The sequence below is a fragment of the Lipotes vexillifer genome, unplaced genomic scaffold (genome assembly GCF_000442215.2).
Source record: "Lipotes vexillifer unplaced genomic scaffold, Lipotes_vexillifer_v1.1 scaffold1122, whole genome shotgun sequence".
NCBI lineage: Eukaryota > Metazoa > Chordata > Mammalia > Artiodactyla > Lipotidae > Lipotes > Lipotes vexillifer.
The window spans coordinates 2804481-2806471 of record NW_006798649.1 but is presented as its reverse complement, the minus strand read 5'-3'; the positions used below and the strand labels follow the sequence as shown (position 1 = coordinate 2806471).

The window sequence follows — 1991 nt, the reverse complement described above, 5'->3', positions numbered from 1 at the left end:
GGAAAGAGTCGGGGAAGATGAGGGGTGGCTGATCTGAGGGGGGATGAGCTGCAGTTAAGACCCCAGGAATGATGTTCTGTGGGAGAGAATGCCAGTGATCATCTAGTCCCACCTTCATTTCCTAGATAGAGAAACGCAGGCTCAGAGAAAGGTAGTGAATTGCTCAAAATCCACCGTTGGTATTTCCACATAGTAGGTCTCCCAAAGCATTTGTCAAATGAGTTCAAGGGCTACAACCAGCACCTTCTGACTTCAAGCTCAAGCTTCTGTCCATACAGCTGTCCTCAGATGCAGAAAATTGGTAAGGAGGCTCTTTTATCCTGAAGACAGGCATAAGGGGAATGACTCTGGTGCACATAAAGCATGGGAGGACCCTCCAAGGCAAAGAAATAGCAGAACTGGGTAGTTTCTAATAGTCTTTAGAAGCTGCCTCGAGGCACTTTGAACCCTGGTGACCCATATTCTCACTGAACACAACATGTTTTCTAGTTCCTCTTTGGTTTGCTGGTATCTTCTTTTTCATCTAAAACTAGTAAGCAAATAAGATAGGTTGTCATTTCCTCATTTTCTAGCCGTACTCCTTGTGGGGGCCAGAAATCTCTTTCAAGCATCAGACAGTGAAGGGTTCCTGGGTGAGCGGTGGGTCTCTGTCCCCCTCTCCAGGGGCTCTTGGATAGGACCTTGCTCTGGGAGGAGCCATGGACCTCTGGCTTTGGTCACTTTACTTCCTGCCAGGTAAGTGTGGGGAAACACACTGGACGTTGTATGAGGGCAGAATTGGCCACAGGTAGGGGAGTTGCTATGCACCTCCAGCTCTGAAGTTTCTGGATGGATTTAGTTGTAAACCGGTACCTAGGGCACAACATGGATGGAGGCCCTCCCCACTCTCAGTTAGTGCGCCTCCCTCTACTCCAGACACACCTCCTGCTCGCTCAGGAGTTGACTTGTAAGGGCTGAAGGTGCCACCTCTCCCAGACATATGGGCCTGTTAGTATGGAATCTCAAAGCAAGTGCCTCCTAAGTTCTTTCTTCTTACTTCTACATTCTTTTTCTTTGGATCTCTTTCACGCCTGAATTTTCAAAGTTCCAATCTAAATGAAGTCTCCCTAATCCATTTGGTAGCCCTAATCCATTTCCTGAGCTCCATATCTCAATTTACAACTGTCTCCTGGGCACTCCCACTTCCATATCCCATCAAGATCAGAAATGCAACAGGCCTAACACCTAACCTCAAATTCCTCACTGGTCACCACCCAAATCAGCTACTCTCTCTGTCTTAACTGTCTCTGATATCAGCTGTAAAATGCCAAAATAGCTTTTTACCACCTCTTCCTATTTATCCCCAACCAGACTTTGACCTAATCAATGGCCAATTCACGTAGTTTCTAGATTCACATTTACAAGGATGAGAAGCCACGGCAGCCCCTACTAGAGACATAACAGAGGGAACGGAAAGGAATACCACAGGATCACCTCTTAACTATCTCTCCCACTTCCTCCAACCTGACCAGCCTGTAGCTCCAGATCAACCTTCCTTCATCTTGACTGTGATCATAGGATCATCCTTTCCAACAACCTTCCATGGCTCCCACTGCCTACTGAATCGAACTCCTTAAATACAAACTCCTCTCTTGGCCTCCCCCCTTTTTTTTTTTTTTTTTTTTTTTTTGCGGTATGTGGGCCTCTCACTGCTGTGGTCTCTCCCGTTGCAGAGCACAGGCTCCGGATGCGCAGGCTCAGCGGCCATGGCTCACAGGCTCACAGGCCTCTCCAAGGCATGTGGGACCCTCCCGGACCAGGGCACAAACCCGTGTCCCCTGCATCGGGAGGTGGACTCTCAACCACTGTGCCACCAGGGAAGCCCTTGGCCTCCCCTTTTATACTCTGAGCTTATCATACTCCCCTGTACTTTCCTAACCTCCAGCCAATGGGACGCCTCTTTGAACATGTGCTAGACTTTCCTGCCACCATGCCCTTGCTCATGCCATTCC

At 48.6% G+C, this 1991-nt stretch overlaps 1 protein-coding gene across 1 annotated transcript in view; it reads left to right on the top strand.

The window, feature by feature from the left end:
- Positions 1 to 698: 698 nt before the first annotated feature.
- The window catches only part of FCMR (Fc mu receptor), a 13131-nt gene continuing 11838 nt past the window's right edge, over positions 699 to 1991 (top strand). Inside the window, exon 1 of the mRNA XM_007470714.1 lies at positions 699 to 735. Coding sequence (XP_007470776.1) covers positions 699 to 735 — 37 coding nt within the window. The remainder of the gene's footprint in view (positions 736 to 1991) is intronic.